Raw genomic sequence first — 20,478 nt, forward strand, 5'->3', positions numbered from 1 at the left:
TACCAATCAATAAAATTATATTAGTGCCTTAGCCTGGATTAATATAGAAATATACCAAGAATTTCTGGAACCATTTAATTTTGCTACAGAGATGACCTCATGTGCTAATACTCCAACAATTTCAACAATTATTCCTTTATATTCCAGTATTTTTGAGCATGTGGAGAGTTATAATAATAATCCTAATGCTATTTTAAAGACAGCTTCTTTAGCTGCCTTAACAAAACTATACTATAATTTTAATAAACACCTCTTTATTATTTCAATGATTAACCCAAGATTTAAACTATCAAGTCATTTATTAAAGCATAATAATATGGAAACTCTTATTGGATATCTTACTAATGAATACAATATTTATAAAATAAATAATAACAATTCAGCGGAACTTACAAATGAAGCACAAAATAACAAAAAATTGTCCTTTTATGACAAAATTTATCAGGTGAAACCTCATAATAATAACAACTTAGAAATAAGTAAATACGTAGATGAAGCCACAATTTCCAATGATACAAATCCATTAGATTGGTGGAAATTAAATAAAAATAGATATCCAGTATTATAAAATTGCCAGAGATTATATAGCATTCCGGCCACCTCATCTAGTCTTAAAGGGCTTTTTCAGAAAGACGGTATGTTATAACAGACCAACGTTGTTCACTAGATGAGCATACTATACAAGCTTGCCTGTGCCTAAAAAGTTGGATGCGCATGCAAGATTCTTCCTAAATACATAAAATTATTTCCTCTTATTAAAATTATATCATTCTTTTGCATTATATTTTGTATAAATAGACAGTTATGTTACATTTTTAGTTTATTTTGCTATGTTCTTTGTGATAAATAAAATGGTTCAAAATCAATACGTTTATTATTGTTGATACAAAAAATACATGATTAAATCAAAATTTTTTATATTCACATCACCTAATAAATTCCTAGTTTAAAAAAAGAATTTGAATTCAGTAAAATTTTGAGAGTTGGTTCTTAGCCCTGATTTTATGGTATCTTGATTTTTTTTCCCATGTTTATTTAAAATTAGAAATTAAGGGTTTTATAATCACTATTTCTATACCAATATAAACCAATAGCAATACCAATACAAGAAATAGAAAATATTGTTTAAACCAATACCAATATTTTAGACCCAATACCAATACAATATTTTGTTAATATTGGGTTTTTACTATTGGTTCCCAGCCCTAGCCACTACCATGGTTAGACTAAACCATATACTCATTTTTATAAAATGTTTTAAGTTTATTTAATTTACAAAAGAAACTCATAATTTATTATCATTTTAGGATTGAATATCGTGATTAATAATGCTAGTGCCATTGAGCTTAAAGAAATGGAAACTATCTCAATAAAGAAGTTTGATCTTATACATGACCTTAACCTTAAAGGAACATATTCAATGTAAATATAAAAATATTAAATAATGTAATATATATTTTTAAGTATTAAATACACATTACCTTACTTATTGAAAAGTCAAGGCAATGTTTTGACAATTAGCCCTCCTTTAAATTTCAATCCTAAATGGTTCAAAAATTATGTTGGTAAGATTGTTAGTTATTTATATTAACTTATACTATATATATACGGCTGACTAAACTGCTGATGCCTAATTAAATGCTCGTGCTAAAAGTGCAAATTTTATTTGCAAAGTTATGCTTGACTTGGACTTTGTATTTAATTTACATTATGTTGAATTCCATATCTAATCAACTGAATATCCAACTGTACCTCTTTCAATATTTAAAAAAAATTCTATAATGATAGTATACACACTACGCATTAATTAATAACGGTATAAAATTTTAATTTCTAACTCGGTTTACTTCCTGAAACATGGCTACCTTTATAATTGAAAGCATTCCAAAATACACCCCATTTATTTTTCTCAAAAAATAATTTAGATAAAATCATGATTTAAATTTTATTATATAGCTTTATAATAGCCCTTTTATGATATAAAATTTAAAATGGCAAATTTAGCTTTATACCTAAAATCGGAAATGGTTGATAAAAAGATAACTGCCATTTTTTTCTTTCAATTTTTTTAAATATAAATGGCCACTATACTCCATGTTTGTACTTAATAAAACGAGCTAGACTCAACCTAATAACCTTTTGCATTATTCAATTTATGGTCTGATTTTTAATGACTTGATCTAGTGTTGTTAAATGGCTCGATTTGGGCCGATTTTTAAAAACGATTAAAAGACTGAAGATTTTGGTCATGGATGGCACAAAGGTTTGGACATCTATTAGCGGAATTTTGAGGCTTAGCCAATTCTGGCTAAATAGAGTTAGCCGTCTTTATCGGCTCAAATCGAGTGCGGCATTCATAGTTTAGTCAAATTCAAAATTTATTTATTTGAAATAAATAGAATTTAAAAATATATTAAGACTTCAATTTTAATATACTACGCATTAATTTCAAATTTATGCACTGACTGGACTCATGAACAGGGTTGCCAGGTCAAAATTCTCAAATTGTGGGAGAAATTCGGTATTTTGTGGGAGTAATATAAAAATTGTGGGAGAAATATGAAAATTGCTAAAAAAAAAAATTTTGCGGGCCGAAGGAGAATTGACTTAGTTATCCGCTTATTATTTTTTATAAATATAAAATCGAATCTATTTTCCAAAATAAAATAGGTAATTATTTTTCAAAATAAAATAGCCAACTATTTTTCAAAATAAAATAGCCAACTATTTAAAATAAAATAGCTTTTCAAAATAAAATAGCCAACTATTTTTCATAAAATATCCAACTCTTTTTCAAAATAAAATAGGTAACTATTTTCCAAAATAAAATACGCAACTATTTTTCAAAATAGGTAATTATAGTACGACACAAAATTTCTTAAATACTATCTTTATTATTAAAATAACATATTGATTTATTATAATATATTAATTTTGTTTAAAAATAATAACCAACGATCTTTTTTAAATACAAAAGAATGTAAACAAGATAAAATTTTATAAAAAAATTGTAATTTTACAATGTAAAAAAATATATTTTATGCTAATGTATAAATAAGATTTTATAAAAAAACAAACAATTTTAAATTTACAATGTAAAAAATAATTATAATCAATGCGGGGAAGTTGTTCTACAGTATTTAGTTAATACAATGGGGGAAGGGAATATGATATTTTGAGGCATCAAAAATCTTCAAAGCATAAATCAGTACAGGGCAGTCTATCAACATCTATTGCAAAACAAAAATATTCTTCAAAAATAAGAAATAATACAGATGCAACTACAGTTGCGGAAATGGTAAATACCTATCATGCAGTACAACATTCAGAGAGCTACTTAACATCACAATGTTCGTAGAATCTTTCCCCATAATATTTAACGACTAATATAAATGAAAAGTATACTTTGTAGAACACAAATGAGCAAGGCTATCATCAATGTTTTAGGATATAAATCCAGAAGGTCAATTCTTGACGTTTTGAAAGATGTGCAAACATATGCAATTCTAACAGATGCATCTAATAAGGAGATATTAAAACATTTCCCTTGATCCTCCCCTATTTCAACAAAATTAATGTCATTTCAATAAAACTATTAAAAAAATTTTCTCCAGATATGAAATATCCAAAGATAGCTAACCATATATAATGGTAAATATGGCAGATTTAACATTACCAATGAATTGCATGGCAGCTTTCTGATCTGATAATTCCTCAGTGAATTTGGCAAAAACCAGAGTGTATTTACAGAATTGAGTCAGCATAATGTTGGTTGACAGGTTCCTCCTAATACGCGCCATCGTAGAATTTTAAAATTTTACAAACCATTAAAAAATAAATAGATTATAAAAGCTGTCATAATATTTTGAAAAAAATTTTCAAAAATAAATGTCACAAGTATATTTAGGAATTTTACATATAGGAAATCTACTATATGCTGTTAATATGCAGTTGCAATCAGAAGAATATAATTTAATAAAGGTTCACTAAATTATGCTGCAGAAATACTAAAGTAAGAATATTATTACTATTATCGGATAATTATTAATAAGATTTAATATGATGTCATGTTTGAGGAGATTGTAATGCTTCTTTATTTTTATGATTTGCTAAAATATTCAAAATATTAATTTTACAATGTAAAAAATAAATTTATTTGATTTTATGCAAATGTATAAATAAGATTTTATAAAATACAGAAAGTCAAATAGTTATAGTTAATTATATTTTATTTGAGATTTAAATAATGGAACTAAACGTTTACCGTCGTTATTAAGATATTTATAAAACTCCTGGCATGACATTTTATAATTTTGTTTAACCATTAACTCGGCCTCTAATGTTGTTAAAGCAATTCGATTTCTCTCCTTTCTCCAGGTAGTCCTCATCAGGCTAAAAATGCCTCCGATGAGGCATTAGAATGAGGTAAGGAGAAAACATACTCGCAAATTTTTTCCAAGCATGGGGATTTATCGTTATTACGAAAAAATTCCACCCATTTCTCCTCTGCTTTTAGACCATCTAATTTTAAGTATTCTGGCGAATCATAAAAAATGGAAAAAATTACAATCTCTTCAAACAAGGCTTCAATGTCTAGCGGTAATTTTAATATATTTATTAAATTACAAAAACCATCAAATGATGGTTTCTGTTCCAAAGTCATAATATTTATACACTTGTAAATAGAGTTATTCAAATCAAATCTTGATTGTAAATATTCCAAAATTGTCTTAATAAAAATATTTGCTTCATTTAAAAATACGTTAATTATAGTAATATTTGAACATTTTAATATGATATTTTTAGCAATAGCGCCATAAAATTTATTATCTATTTTTAACTGTAGAGATGAACAGAGCTGTAGCATGATTTTGTGAATCTTTATCAATAAAGAATCTTCTGATTGCAACTGAATATTAACTACATGAAGTAGATTTCCTACATGTGAAACTAATCCCAAATATGCTTCTGACATTTCATCCTCGAAAAAATTTTTCTAGGACAGCTTTTAAAATCTTTATTTAAGAAGTATTTCTTTAAGGGTTCGTAAAATTTTAAAATTCTCTCGATGGCAGGTATTAATGATAACCACCTGATAGGTACATATCGCAACAACTCACACCATTCCAAATCAGACCACCAATTCTTTTAATTCAGTGACTCTTTTAGCTGATGAAATAAATTCGTTAAAACATTTCATCACAATTACTTCGACATCTACAGATAGTACATTCATTGCCTTCTTGCAAGAATTATGCAGTATATGGCATATACAGCCAATTGGTATTAATTCATTATTGTGCTGCCTCAATTCGGTAAATACACTTTGATTTTTGCCAAAATTAACAGAGGCATTATCAGCGCAGAAAGCTGACATGCAACTTATTGATAACCCTGAATCAGCTAAATTTACCATTATGTGGTTAGCTATATCGTTGGATTTTTCACTATCGGATGAAAAAAATTTCAATAGTTTTATAGAAATGCCCTTATTCTTATTGAAATAGCAAAGGATCAGGGGAAATGTTTTAATATTTTTCTTATTTGATGCGTCTGTTAAAATAGCATATGGATGTCCTTCTTTCAAATCGTCTAGAATTGACCTCTTGGAAGGTCCTGACACATTTGTGATAACCTTGCTCATTTTTGTCCTACCTCAAGTAAAGTTAGCACTTATTTTGGAGTCGTTAAATATTAAGGGAAAAGATTCGACCCACAGTGTGATGACAGATAGCTCTGTTAATGTTGAACTACATGATAATTTTGAAAATGTCGAGTGGATAATTTTATAAAAAATATATTTTAGAGCGGAAAAATAAAATAAAAGAACTAGACATATTTTTTGAATAAATATTTAAAATTTATTTTAATATAAAAATAATCAAATACTTTCTCTCAAAATTATTATTTATATATTAAAAACATTAAAATGTTAAAAAAAAAATTGTGGGAGAAATTAAAAAATTGTGGGAGCTTTTTGTGGGAGATTTCTAATTGTGGGAGTTTTGAGGGAGTAAGATGTATGTGGGTAAACTAAAAAATTGTGGGAGACTCCCACTGATGGGGGGAGACATGGCAACCCTGCTCATGAATATTTATTAAAAAACTTTTTTTTATAATGTTGAGTTTGTTTTGGCAAACCTCTTCAACCGGTCAGGCATGAATACTAGTTTTTGTTTTTTAATATAGGTAGGGTGTCAATTTTGATATATAACATAGTCTTATTAATATTGCCATTGTGATGTCTGGTCACAAATTTATGGTTTTTCTCACCCGATCCGAGAATTTTTATTTTAGAAATAGGTTTGATTCGATTAGTTTATTATTATATTAATCTGTTTAAAAGGTATCATATATAAAGAAATCGGAAAAATTATAACCATTGAAGAATATTAAACAATTTTGTGATATAATTGAAAAAATATTAGGAAAATAAAATTAAATTTTGTCAAAGTCCTGTCAGATCTGAAATAAACTTTAAAATTAAGTCCCGAATTCGTCTAAGTCAGAGGAAATGCTGTCATTAGTTTTAACCAACAAGTAATTCAATGAAAATTTAGTCCTTTTTTTAAAAAAAATAAAATACTAATCATGAATATGTCGAAATGTTTCTCTGTTGAATCTATACTTAGATTAGAAATAGATTTTGTAAATGAATGGCTCAAGATTAACTGGTGTTGCCATTAAATCAATAACCCATATCGTTTATACAAATTGGCTGGATTTTATTAAATTTATTATTTACTAATCCTATATAAAGGCTTTAAAACATGTAACTTTATTATATTTTATATCAAGCATATTCTCAATCAAAGTATTCAATGTCCTTATTAACATTAGGATTTTCTGAAGAGTTTAGGGACAAAATAAAATTTAATTCACTTTGGCCTAGAACAGGTTAATTTAGAAATTAAATGATTATATTTAGCTCTGGCCTAACATTTTAAACTTAGACACATTTTTTAAATCACTTAATATAATGTCAAATCAAACACCTCACAGTATACTCCTTTCAATTTCGATAAATATCTGTAAGCGTTCTAATATATCAAAAACAATTTTAGCTCCTGTGATAATGAGGATTAAATATATAAAAATCTGGTACCGATATTAAATAATTAGTATTTAATTAAACTGGTCAAATGGCCTTCCGCTACTTGGGATTACACGTGCATTGACTTTGCAACGAAGTCTAACTTCTCATTTTCTGCTAACGAAAGGTAAAAATTGTTAAAAAATAAATACCCCGGTCTAATAACTATTTTCATAGCCATAATCGCTAACCTCTTTCGGTTGTTCAGAAATGAAGCACTTAAACTCATCTCCTCGGCAAACTCATTACTGGTGACTTAAACGAGGGATTCTTTCTTCGCCAAGAGATTTCCATTGAAATCTGCTAATCTAATTTTTTAAGCATTTACTTTTCTTTACGATAACATATTCTTTTTTTTTAAAATTAGTATTATGGTTTTCTAATGTTTTTTATAAATATTCTCATATATATAAGTTTTAATTTTAACATTTTTTTTATTTAAAAATTTATATTATAAATTTTACTCTCATATGAAACAAAATATATCAATTTTAAAAAAAGTTTAAATATTGAATCTAATATTAATAAGTGAGTCAATAATAAACATCTGAATATATTTTTTTTAAATATGGGTCATTAAAAAATATTTATTCAAAAATAATATATATAATATAAAAACATTTAAAAAAAGAACATGTTATCCTAGGGAGCTGTGAATGCTTATGAAATTGAATTTGTAATGAGTCACCTTTTTTTGCCGATAGTTTTGATAAGATTGAGAGCCTTCCGAACATCCCTAGGGTGATACTGTTAGTGTAGAAAATAAAAACTGTGTTGTTGAAGCCGGTGTATTAACTTTATAAAGATTTCTACCTTTTTGATTGTGAATGAGAGGTTAGAGCTCGGTGCTAAGTCGATGCACGTGTAATGCCAGGTCAGCGGAAGACCATTTTATCAGTTTAATTAGATACTAATTATTTAAAATCGGTATCGAATTTTAAATATATAACTCATTATCTCAGCACATAATTGTTAATGAGCTAAAATTTTGTTTCTGATAAAACTAGAGCATATTTTAAAAGCCCACTACCGTAGTTCAAGAGCGGATGGGATGGATGTTAACTTTTTAGAGGGCTGTTGGGACTTGGGAGAATGTTGTTAAGATTTATGGTGAGTTTGACGCCCGCAGGAGAACTTGCAGAGCAATGAATGGTAGGAATTCGATTCGATGGGCACAATTGACGTAAATGGATGGTAAAACTGCAACAGGGGGCTGTGGGTAGGCGTAATTGTTGAGGAGGCTAAGATTAGAACCGGGTATGGTTTCTAACCACTCATACCCGAAGTTAGAATTTATAAATTATTTTAAAAAAATTCAATATGCATGATATTACTTTGCATTGGAACGTTCATATTAACGCTATCTATACGCTTTTAATACTATTCGCAATATTTTTTTAAAAAATTTCCCAATCACTAATTATTTGAGAAATTATTAGAAAAATAGTGAACTAATAATATTTAAAAAATATAGGAGCTTTTATTCATTTTGTAATTTTAATTTTAAATTTTCATCGGGTTATAAGATGTCCCATTTTTAAAAAAATTTATTCTTGAAATTTTCCACATAATTATGTTTTTTAGCTTAGTTATTAATATTAGATTCAATAATTTTCGAACTAAAACTAATATATTTAACATAGGTAATGGGTAAAAAGGCCACTTTTGTACCTTCAATCTTTCAGCTACTATTTCATTATGATATAATATCCCTATAAATATTATCGAAATTGAAGGGGTCTGCCGAAAATCTCAATTTTCTTGTTCATTTGACATGTAATGGTGATAGTTTTTTTTCAATTAATAATATTTAAAAATAGCTCAATTCAGATATAATTTTCAAAATAGTAGGGAATCTGATCAATCGGTCATTTCTTACTTTTGACTGAATAGCCTTAAATTCTAAATTAAATAAGGTTTTATTTTTATACTAAATATAATAAGGTACGACATTTGCCCATCTTCGACAAATATTGTTTATATTTATTATTAGGTAGCAATTTTTTTTTATAAAATCAAGATTGAAACTGGATCTAGGGTTGTCAGATGTCACGATTGGCCGTGATTCTTACTATTTAGTGTCAAATTTTTGACTCACGTCTTCTCATGTTTTTAGAACAAATTGAAAAATTACATCTTTTCTCACATTTTAGCCACGTTATTTAAAAATAGTCTAATCAACAAATCACATTTATTTATTAACATTTGAATTATTAAATGATAAACTTAACATAAACATATTTATCTAGTTGATTTAACACTATGGTATTTAAAAAATCCACCGCTCGACAAATTGGAAAAATTATCATTAATTATAATAACGAATATTCACATTTTTACTTACGAAGCCAAATTATGTATTTTCTTTCAAGTAATAACCTTCCTATTAAAGTCCATTATTATATTCTCAATTTCCGCCCAAATATATCATGCGAGAATATGTTTAATCTAAATCTAATGTGTACTACATGGTGAAAAGAATGCAATATATTGCACTGTATTGCAAGCAAATTATGGTTATGCAAAATTATAATTATTCGTGCAAAAAGCTTTCAGCTTATTTCTATAGCACATGGAAATTTATTTTCCCTCTTAAAATCATCCATAATTAAGACAATTAGCTAATTGAGCCACAACTACTTCGCTTTAATATTTCCTTTTGTTTAATTCACAGTAAAATCAATATTTATCGTAACCTCTTGGTCGAGCTAAGAGTTAGGGTTAAAAAGTCATAGAAATATGGATTACGGTTAATATATGTATATTAAAAATAATGGTTCCAATATCCACTTACCATAGTGGATATATATATTTTGAGAACAAGGTAAAATACTAAAGGCTTAAAAGGAGGCGCACAATTAGAAAAATATAATTGAGTCTCTAAAAGGGAGAAGTAGAATTCTTTTGTTTCCAATGTTTGGATTCGGATTTTCAGCCAACGTTTATATAATACCAGTGAAGGCAGAGAAAAGATTAAGGTCGGCAAAATGTCAATTAATTATTATAAAAGAAAAACTCACGCCTTTGAGGGAAAAATATCTGGGAACCCTAGTCGAAACCCATTTTCCAGACCGGAAATAAAATCCAAAAGATTTTTGATCATTTTTTATTTTTTCTTTATATCCCAACCATTTTTTTATTCGATGATAAATTTTGATTTAACAGAGATGATTATTATTAAATTATAATTTTTATTAAAAATTTCTAATAAATTTGATATTTAACCACTAATCTCACCACGCCGCTGTAGGTATATTTTTACCCCGTTGCCGAGCCCGCCACCGATTTTGCTTACCCACTTGGCTTATAAATTAAATAGATTCATGAAATTAAAATGAGACAAATAAATTTGTATTACACAATGCATTTCAACAAACGGGAAATCATGACATCCTGTAAATCGACTCAAATATAGCTACTTGGAATTTTGATAATCAGGATCTACTCCTTATAATCCAATAAAAACTTTCTGATATCATGAAAAAAACATTCAAAATTGATCCGAGTACTAGGATATATCTAAAGAAAGCTATAATGAAATTATATTACACGGGAATCATGAAGGTATCTTATAAATTCAATGTCTAATAAAGGCCTTTTTAAAAATGGGGATGTAACCAAATATTAAATTCAAATTAACGATTATTTAGGATAAATTTATGAACCGCTTTTATATTTTATATAAATTAATAAAACTAAAATAGTCCAAATTGAGTATTATTATTATAATCGCGAGCTTTATCAGTATCTCATGAATAATTTATGTAGTATCGGAATATTTCATTTCCAACTGGGAGAGGTAGACCAAAATGTTATCAGTAATAATTACACCAATGAGATTATACACTTAGAATATATAACCTTTTGAGTGTCTCTGAAGCATAAATTTATTTGTTATGATTTATAGTGGTTTATAACTCCTATATATCAAAAACTGGGTCTTTTGTAAGTTCATTTATGACTAAAAAACAGGCATAATAATTTGGATTGATAGTAGTGAAAAGATAAACAATTACACATAGGCGTAGCCAGGGGGGGGGCAAGGGGAAATTTCCTCCCCCCCCCCTTTAGAAATTTATCACTTTTTGTAAATATTATTTTTAGCTAATAAAAAATATCCCCCTTAGTCCTCCTTCCACTCCCTGACCCTCAAACATGTATGCATATATCTTAAATAATAATTTAAAAGAAAGAATGTAAAAGTTGATATTTTTTTATAAAACTATTCATCATAATTTATAGATTTTTGGGAAAATAAATTTATAAATATATAAAATGAACTAAAAATGTTTTTTAATAAATGGAATATAAGCCAAAGATAAGTCTTAAGACAGAAGTGAAATGTATTATAATTATTAATAATAGATCCATAAAATTAATAAATAATATAATATATCAAATATAATTTTTTATAAAGTGAGTAATTTTAATTTATTAATCTTAAAAGTTAAATATAATTTTAAAACTATTGATAAAATTAAATCATAAATTAAAAAAATATTAAAGCACAATACAAACAGTGGAATATTATATGTCGTAGATTTACAGTATATCTAATTATCAAATGACAATCAAGTAATTTTTACCTATATAGCTAATAATCTATTTTACAGATAACTATAAAATATTGATAAGGACATCAGAAAATATCTTTGGATGAATAATATGAAAATTAAATTTAAATATCATTTTTCTTAAAATAAATAGATGGGGTTAAATAATTGAATACAAATTGTTGCATATTTAATATCAAGAGCATTGATTAGTAAAATTTGTTAAATTATTAACTGTAATATATTCTCTAACTGTCAAATATGTCTGTAAAAGTGGAATTTTACCTAGTATTTTATAACTAATTCTATATAATAGAGTAAAATCAACTATATGTCTACTTACTTTTTATAAATAAATTACTTATAATTGTTTGGAATAAATTATTACCATGCTTTTATATTAAGGTATATACAATACAAGTAATTTATTATATTTTTATTTTACATAAACTAATAAAAATATATTTCATATAAACTAATAAAAATATATTTCATATAAACTAATAAAAATATATTTCATATAAACTAATAAAAAATATATTTCATATTTGTTCCAGGCTTATATTAAAATTTGTAAAAATATTTATGACTATATATAGACTAAAGTAACCCGGCCGAAGGCCCGCCCAAAATGGGGTCTGGGGGTGAAGCCCCCAGTAATTTTTTAATTCCCCCCCCTTATGAAAATCCTGGCTACGCCTATGCAATTACATAACTAAATCAAGATGATAATAGTACATTCAAATTATTAAAAAATATAAATATAGTATAATTTTTCCTTTTAATTTGAACATATTATATAATCTCTATGGTGAATTCCAAAACAAAAAGTTTTTTTAAAATCTGACTCTGGATATTTTAAAATTATATGCCGAATTTTTGAATACAAATATTTCTGTATAAGTAATTGAGTTAAAATATTTATTTTATTAGATTCAAATGGCATATTGCTCTTTATGATATAGAAATCTAATTGAGGAACAGAATATTAAGGGAAAACCGATAGTGGTTATAAAAATGAAATACTTTTTGTTTGAAAATAATGCATCGCATGCAATCTTTTGTTTGTACTTATTGAGACAGTTCTACCATTTTTAGAATTTTACATAGATGTTATTTTATTAAGGTTTGAAAGCCTATATTCAGACATCCTCTCAATTAAATATCATCTATCACTAAATTCTTAACTTTCTACATGTAGAATCGTTTTATCAATAAAAATTCTCAAATTGACTTTGTGAGGATCATTTTTTTCATTGCCTTAAGCATTTGCATACATACGCCAGATTAGAGACCTACAAAATCAAACATTTTCAGCCCATACTCGCCCGTGACCCGGTGTAGTTTTTTTAAATCTAAGGCTATCCCTTACCCCAAATTTTTATAGGCAAGAAATTTCATACTCAAAATATTTATTTTCTTTTTTAATGTTGTTATAAATATTTTGTAATAACTTTATTTAAATATTCAGTAATAACTTGATAATTTTATGTTATCAATTTAAATCTATTACAAAATATGAGAAAATGAATAATAAAATTTTCCACTTTCTGGTATTTTTTTAAATTCTTTTTATAATTGTGATATTTAATCAGGTAAAAAAAAGGCAGAACATAAAAATTTTGGAGCTACGGGATGGATCTTTATTTATTGATAATGTTACCGCCGGCCCTGCAGAACTTTAAGCAAGATAATAATATATCTAAATTTACGCCATATTTCTTTCAGCAAATTTAGTTATCATCAATAGCGTCACTAGGGGATGGGAGTGCAGGGGATCAAACCCCCTGAAAATCTTATTTTTTTTATACCACAAATAATAAAAGGTAATTTAGGATTATGTTAGCTAAAAGAAAAAAATGGCAATTTTAGATAATACTAGAAATTTTTTTTGAGCCTCCTGGGATTGTAAAGGCTAGTAGACGCCCGGGTTAGCATATTTACGTAATTTTTTATATCCAATCATTCCATGAAATATAAAGAGGAAAATATTTTCTTAGTTGAAATAGGACTTAATTATTTGTAAAATAGGTAACCTAATTTTATTACTTTGTTTGTAAATAATTATTTATTAATGTACCATTTTATACGATTTAGCTATTCGATCAAAAGTTATTATAACAGGTTGATATAATTCTTTACATTTTTATTTCAATGTAATTTTTATAATATCCTAGGATTTTGTAAAATTAAATTTGAAAAAAAATTAATATTTAGCCATTTATACTGCTGCTATGGAACTGTTAGCTGGTAAAGATTGTAAAGAATTATGTCGAAAACCATCTATTATGGCAGATGCTGCTTATTTAATACTAAACCCAAAATCTAAATCTTCCGGGATCTTTTATATTGATGAACAAGTTTTGAAAGACGAGGGAATTGATTCATTTACTAAATATTCTTATTGTCCTCCTGAAAAGATAAGTTGAATTTGTTCATAAATTTTAATATATTTTTTTTTATTTGATATTTATAAGAGTCTCAACTTATGCCCGATTTTTTCATTGACTGATCATCTACTTTAAAATAGCCAGAATATAATCTCAATTTATTATTACATAAATTGCACTTGATATATTGCTTTAATTATAACTGATGATATATAAAAAAATAATTTATCATATTATTTATGGTGCTATTTAAAAAATCTGAATTTACATTTGTTTGTCTGGATCGCCACTGCTACAGAGGTTATGATGCATAGTAATAAATTCTATTTTTCTCGAGAAACATGTGGCTCACGCTGATTGATGAATCACTATAATAAAACCAGGGTGGGAAAAAATATTTTTTAAATGTTTATTGCATTTAATAAAATTTGTGCTTTATTAAGAAAATTACTAATTGGCCCCGTTTAACATTACTTATTTAATGAGTTTAAATTAAGTTAACTGGAGGATTTGATCTTAACAAAAATCAGAAACCTGCAGGCCCGGGTACACGGGCGGGCCTTACTTTAATTTTTTTAAATACCCGGGCCGAGCCGTATATTTTAAATCGCCATTATAAGCTATAAAAATTAAAAATAAGTAGAATATATTTTTAAAAAAATCTCAGCCAAGCCGAAAAATTAATTTTTAAAAAGAAAAATCTGGGTCGGGTTATGCAAATGGTACCTCTGCAGGTCTCTCATATAAATTAATTTTTATAGTTTTTTTGAAATATTTTAAGATTGATTAAAGCCAGAGCACAGATACCACTTTTATACCGAAATATTGCCGGTAATCTGGCTGATATCGCTGATGCTTATTATATATATAAAAAAGGCAATAACCATTTATTGCTTCAATTCGTTTACTGATTTACTCAAATAAAGAAGCAATTGGGGGGATAAAAAATTTTAATTAAGACTATATGCAATAACATTATGATAAAATAAAAATTATCGATTCAAAAAATTTCCAATCTGATTTATCCAATACCGATTCGATATTTAGAATAATTTTTGTTTACCATTTATCTAGTGTTGCTAAAGTAACTAGTTAAAATTAACTAGTGTCGGGGCTTCCGTTATGGGTTGAATGGTTGGTGGCACGTCTCGATGATTGGTATGCGTCATTTTAGATTAATAAAAGCAACTACAGCAATTATATTTTAAATTTTATTTAAAAAAAGAAAATAATTAATTATAAATTATAATTTAAAGCAAATTTTAAAACCAAAAAAAATAAAGTGTGTCTTTAAATAAAAATTTGTCTCTTATATAGGGAAAATAAAAAGCACAATATAAAATAAAATTGGCCCAAAGTGAAAAAAAAAAACGTTTTTGCAAAACGGAGTTGTGTTAGTTTTATCTTACATAATTAGGGGTAAAACCTATCCCCCCCCTATACTTTCCGGATCTCTAATTATACCACTGGATGCAGGGCGATCTCCCGGACCTAAATATCTAACTTATATTTGCCGAACACCCTTTTAAAGACTCCAAAAGTAAGTAAACCCTAAGTAAAAAGAAAACACAAAAACTATATGTTGACCTTAAAAGTATTTAAATCAAAACAAAAGAAAACTTAATTTAATTTTTATGTATTTACGACAAGACAAAGGAAGGGCAAAAAAAAACTTTATTTAATTTTTAGGTATTGAAGACAACCATAGAGGGATAAGAGCAAACTATTTTTAATGGAAGTTTATAACACTCCTCCCTCATTAAATAGGCAACGGGGGGGGGGGGAGATAGTCCCGGTTTCGATTACTTTTGAAAAGAAAAATCCTATGATTATTGAGTTCCGAAAACGCTCAAAAATAAACTAATTACCAAGATAAAACTAACTGAAAGGTTTAATGCCAAAAAAAATAAATAATTAAAATACCAGAATAAACTAATAAAACACCTTTAAAAATATTATATACCTAAGCTATAAATAAATTCCCACTCCTCCCTTCCTAAATAAGTAACGGGGGGGGGGGGGGTATATTAAAAAAGAAGAAAAAAATATATATATATTTAAAGTTCGCATTTGATTATTCAAGGGATAGTAAAAAAATGACAAAAAAAGAGATAAAAAATATATTTAAAATTAGTGATTTGATTTTTCGAGGGATCTTCTTTTTCTGATTTGCTTATCGTGGAAAAATTGTACTTGTTCTGTTTTGATTTGATACAAGCGATTACCTAAGGTGTTTTTCGTCAACCCCCTTTTCCATCGAAGAGATTTTTTATGGGTGCGGACCCACATTTTTGCTTCTTTTCGTATCGGTTTCTTTTGGGCGGTTAGTTCTGGCTGTTTCGGGCTTAAATTGTTCGTTTAGACGGTCTAAAGGGTTTCGGAGTCGTCGACCTAAAAATACTATTGCTGGGGCCAACTTAGTTGTGGTGTGTTTTGTGTTGTTAAAATTATGTAAAAAATTTGTTAAAGAGGGTTCATACCTTGCATAGCGTTTTTGAAGGTTCGAACGAATCTTTCGGCCATTGCTCTGCGGCATGTAGAGTGCTGTGGTAAGATGCTTAATGTGATTTTTTTGCAGAACACTTGTAAATTTTCTCTAGTAAATTGAATGCCGTTGTCGGATACTGGTAGCAGGAAAACCAGTATATTTACATGTATTGGTTAAGGCTTTAATGACATTGATGGATGAGATCGATGGAAGGTTGGTGACGTCGGCCCATTTAGAAAAGGTGTCGATGATGATTAACCAGTATTTATTGAATATAGGACCAGCTATATCTATGTGGATTTTTTCAGCGACTTTCTGTGCACTTGGCCAAGGGGAGTCTTTTATCCGAAGTGTGTTTTCCTTGTATATATTGCAATGGCGACATAGTTCATACGCAGAATGAATATCTTTATTAATAGAGGGCCACCATACATAGGCACGGACTGCATCTTTCATCTGAATTATACTAGCGTGCCCTCGATGTAATTCGGTGAGAATCTCCGTTTGAGGGTCTGAGGAATTACTATGCGGTATTTCTTAAAAAATGGAGTTTTCAATTGTGAGTTCATGTTTTAGACGTTGATAAGGTAATATGTTAATATTTATTATTCTATCTGGCCGTTCGGTGGTTAAATATTTTACGATTTGCGATAGGATTGGATCGTTTTGTGTTTCCTGAGTCAAGTTTTTGGAATTAAAAGGTAATTGATGTATTTGATTGATTATCAAATGTTTTAAATCACTATCGTTTTTGTTAACGGAAATAGTTTCGGGTAACGGTAAGCAAGAGAGTGCATCGGCATTTTTATTATTTATCAACTAGTTACATTTTTGCTAAAAAATAATTGTAACTAGTTATATTTTTTGAAATGTAACTGTCAAAAGTAACTAGTTACTTCTAAAAATATATATATGTATAAATCTAATATATTCAAATATTTAATTTTATTTTTAATATGTAAATTGATTTATTAAAGAATATTAAAATTATAATTAATGTACTATTATAACTTTATAAAAATATATAATTAAAAGAAGAGAAATAAAAAATATATTTTAGGTTTGGTCAGCGGGGCTTAATGACCCATGTATAGATATACGGTTGGAACGACAAATTTATTGATATTCTTTGTCGTAGGTAGAAGCCTTTTGGATCACCAGTGATTAAACGTAATCTTTGCCCTAATTTTGAATAATTTTAGGGTTTGGAGTCCAAATAATCCACAGGGGTCTGAGACTACCCGAACAAACATAAGATTATTAAGGTGGATATATTTATTTTTGTATTTTCAGCTTTAGTGATGGAGCTAACAAAGTTCTGGCAAAACGATCTACACATGTATAATCCCTCGAGACGTAAACCTTGGTTCCAATGGACTATGTGCTAAATTAATTTAAAAATTTTATTTAAATGTCTGATTGTGTTCGCAAAAGATATGTCCAAATCGATTTTCTTTTCATAAATTGTTACATTACTAGGTTTTATAATTTTGTAACCAAATTCAAGTAATAAACCTATTTTTTAATATTATATTTCCCAAATTTAGCACAATATTTTTTGCCCTCAAGTTGCTGGCAAAATTTATACTCTGGAATTTCATAAGTTATAAATGTATTTTTTTTAAATTTTACTAAATTAGAGCATAAAACTTAGTATAAGGAAAGACAAAGATTTAGATTCTTTTGGAATTAAATAATTTTTGTATAAAATGCTAAATTAGTCATCATTACTTAGTAATAAGAAAAAACAAAGACTATGAAAGAAAAACAAAATATTATAATATAGATATCAAATATCATTTCCTTGAACAAAAATTAATCATATAAACTTCATTCTATAGGCTAATTTAATTGTTCAGGATTTTTTTGCCTTCTAAAAAAATAGATAAATTCTATGATCTAAAGTGTTTTCCAAATTTTACAATAGGATGCATGCATATATAATTAAATAAAAAATAAATTATCTAATACCCTTCCCTTATTATCACAATCTTCTAGACAAAAAAAACTCCAATATTATACAGTTTTATTTGAATTAACATTAAAATATATATATTTGCAATAAGTTTAAAATAAATATTTGCAACAACTGTATATATAAATATCATAGTAGCATATATTTGAGCGAAAAAATCAATCTTAATACATATGAAAAATATTTTCCATGAAAACTCTAACCTAACTGTTAAGAGTTAAAAAAAATTTCATCTGAACAGAACCTCTAACCCTGTGAACAGGTTTGAACCTATTGTATTTTAACTGATTAAAGATGTTTTGACTAATTCTATAAAGTAACGTCAAAAAAGAACGTCGTTACCTTTTTTGAAGAAAAGGATCATTCGTTACCTTCTTCTAGGGGTAACGCGTAAGCGTTTCTTTTTTTGAGTAACGATAACACAACGTTACTGGTTACTTTGAATTTTTTCTTATAAAATATGGGAAAAACATTTTACTGTATTATAAAATTATTTTTATTTAATTATTAAGCCGAATTTTTAAGTCAGATCGACCACTAAATTCCTTTATTTTTAATTTCAAAATAAAAATGAAGGGTACAAATCTACAAAATTTGCTTATAGGGGTTTTATTATAATAATGTAAAATTGTGTCCCAACTCAATATGGAATAAGAATGGGCAGTCTCGAAACTGCACATTATTAAATAGGTGAGATATCTAATTAAACCGGTTATAACTTATTACTCCGTGAAATTAGTAGTCTCATTAAGGAGAATGAACAATTTGACGAATCTTGTGATAATTGCAGAGATTTTCAGATAATACAAGTCGTTCTTAGATATATTGTATAGTTGGCGTTAATTATAAAATATATGTATGTGTTACAGCTCTTACGATTTTAGAACATTTGGAATATCTCACTCCCACAACTATTATATTAAAACTAAAATTGCTTTAAATAATTTCGAGTTTTGTAAGCCAAATGTCCTGCAAGACATTGATAAGTATTACAGTTATAATATTGTTTCGAATTTATATTCATTTTTTATAGATTCTAACATATCTTTCAAGATGAATATATATTATCAGGAGTATTCACTCGCTATTTAAATTTGATTAGCCTTGAAAATTATGGATCAACGAAGGTAGAAAGCTTGAACTTATTTCCATTGTGAGAAATTATCTTGATTTAAAAATAGTTTGATTACATTAAAAAACACCACATACCAGATTATTTTCTGATAAAGATTTTAAAAAATGATGAGGATCTAAATGAAGATTCTCGAAGAGATCTATTAAGCTTTTTCAAAATAAGGACAATTTTTTTAACCTGTTTTACGTGATATGTTGAGCACTCTTGTTTATCTATCAAAATTTTGAAAATAAATTGTTATAAATAAAAAAAATATATTATCTTATAACATCTTATTTTGTATAATGTTATTTATATTATATAGGAATTTTTTTAATTTTTCAAGTAACGAGTAACGCATACTTATGAATAGCCTTTTTTAAGGTAACGAGTACAGGTTAAGCGTTCCTTTTTTTAATGTAACGAATAACACATTTATTTTTTGAAGTAATGTTTACAGCACCGATAATCAATAATTATATTTAAATTTTCTTGAGTTATAAAAATTTATTTTTACTTCATATAGATATAATTTGACAGAAGAGAATCTTGAAAATATTTAAATTGCATGGCACAATATTATTTATTAAAGAATGGCGATAAAATTTTAAAAAATATTCTTTTCTTGAACCTTGAATTGCTTTTCTGAACCTTAATCCGAACCGTTTTTGCTTTTGGTTTGGATCCCTGATTTTCTATGGAAAAAAATTAACTATCTGTACACTATAAACCAAACACTTCGAAATTTTGCATTTCTCATGGTCAAGTGAAATTTAGTGGATTATCATGATTATTTTTTTATTTCTCAATTGTTAATCATTTCACTTACATGGGTAAAAGTTTGCCTCATTAAATATTTTTAAAT

General features: G+C 27.2%; 1 protein-coding gene across 1 annotated transcript in view; it reads left to right on the forward strand.

Annotated features, from left to right (window-relative positions):
- LOC135929752 (hydroxysteroid dehydrogenase-like protein 2) overlaps window positions 1–14,992 on the forward strand; it is a 35,221-nt gene extending 20,229 nt beyond the window's left edge. Inside the window, exons 3-7 of the mRNA XM_065466457.1 lie at window positions 1,308–1,422; window positions 1,465–1,565; window positions 6,799–6,897; window positions 13,864–14,066; window positions 14,123–14,992. Coding sequence (XP_065322529.1) covers window positions 1,308–1,422; window positions 1,465–1,565; window positions 6,799–6,897; window positions 13,864–14,066; window positions 14,123–14,158 — 554 coding nt within the window. The 3' untranslated portion in view covers window positions 14,159–14,992. The remainder of the gene's footprint in view (window positions 1–1,307; window positions 1,423–1,464; window positions 1,566–6,798; window positions 6,898–13,863; window positions 14,067–14,122) is intronic.
- Window positions 14,993–20,478: the final 5,486 nt, after the last annotated feature.

This window comes from Gordionus sp. m RMFG-2023, chromosome 5 (assembly GCF_954871325.1).
Source record: "Gordionus sp. m RMFG-2023 chromosome 5, tfGorSpeb1-WG-v2, whole genome shotgun sequence".
In the NCBI taxonomy this organism is placed as follows: domain Eukaryota; kingdom Metazoa; phylum Nematomorpha; class Gordioida; order Chordodea; family Parachordodidae; genus Gordionus; species Gordionus sp. m RMFG-2023.